Genomic DNA, 917 nt, shown 5'->3' on the forward strand with positions numbered 1-917 from the left:
AGGCATGTGCCAACCATGCCCAGTGAGAGCCTCAAAATTTCAAAGGTAAAATAAAATATAAAAAAACCAAGGTAAAATTTTTAAAAATCAGAGATGGGAAGATTAAAAAAACTGAACTCTGGAGCACACTATTGTACAAGGGCAGACAAGAGGAATAAAATGGAATGACACAATGAGAAAAATGGAAGGAAAGAAAGCCAGAGAGGCAAACACACATCGCTTTCTCCCAAAGCATACCTGAACTACTCGCTCATGGGTAGTAAGGACCGAGTCCAGGAACATTTTGGTGCCTTGGTCCTGCATGCGGAACACTTCCATGGTTTTGGTGGGCAACGCATAACTGTGGGAGACACATCAGCTATTAGGAGTGGTTACACAATCCAGCAACACACTAACATGTAGTAGCCCTAGAGTCTAGGAGATGCTTAGCTGCACACAGCCAAAGGGAAAGTAATCAGATACCCCCTGCCTTCCTCAGAAGTCTCTAGATTTTGAGGGAACAGACCATGTCTACCACCTTTCTGTATGCCCACACATACTTAATACCTAAATAAAATCTAGTAATTAATGAATACCTGCAGTCACTGAGGAAGAATTATTTCTATAGTAATCAAGCCCATCACTCTATATACTTTAGAGCCTAACTTTGGTATTTCACTTGCTCCAGAGAAATAAGGTATAAAATCTAATTGTTTCAAAACAGGAATTCTCAACCTCATGCTACTGACATTCTGGACCAGATAATTCTTTGTTGTGGAGGCTGGTCTGTAACCCTTTCTCTATGTATTAGCCCTGCCATTTATTAAGTAAGTTACTCTCCTCTGTGGACCTCAGATTCTTCAAGTGTAAATGAAATTATAGTCTGGGCACTTATCAATACACAATTGTGAAGACTGGATGTGGTGAGAGGACTGAAC

At 40.5% G+C, this 917-nt stretch overlaps 1 protein-coding gene across 1 annotated transcript in view; it reads right to left on the bottom strand.

Moving 5' to 3' along the window:
• Window positions 1-917, bottom strand: part of Mrpl48 (mitochondrial ribosomal protein L48) — a 64022-nt gene that overhangs the window by 4415 nt on the left and 58690 nt on the right. The window contains exon 6 of the mRNA XM_012517124.2: window positions 238-340. Coding sequence (XP_012372578.2) covers window positions 238-340 — 103 coding nt within the window. The remainder of the gene's footprint in view (window positions 1-237; window positions 341-917) is intronic.

This window comes from Octodon degus, unplaced genomic scaffold, assembly GCF_000260255.1.
Source record: "Octodon degus isolate 3935 unplaced genomic scaffold, OctDeg1.0 scaffold00146, whole genome shotgun sequence".
Taxonomy (NCBI): Eukaryota; Metazoa; Chordata; class Mammalia; order Rodentia; family Octodontidae; genus Octodon; species Octodon degus.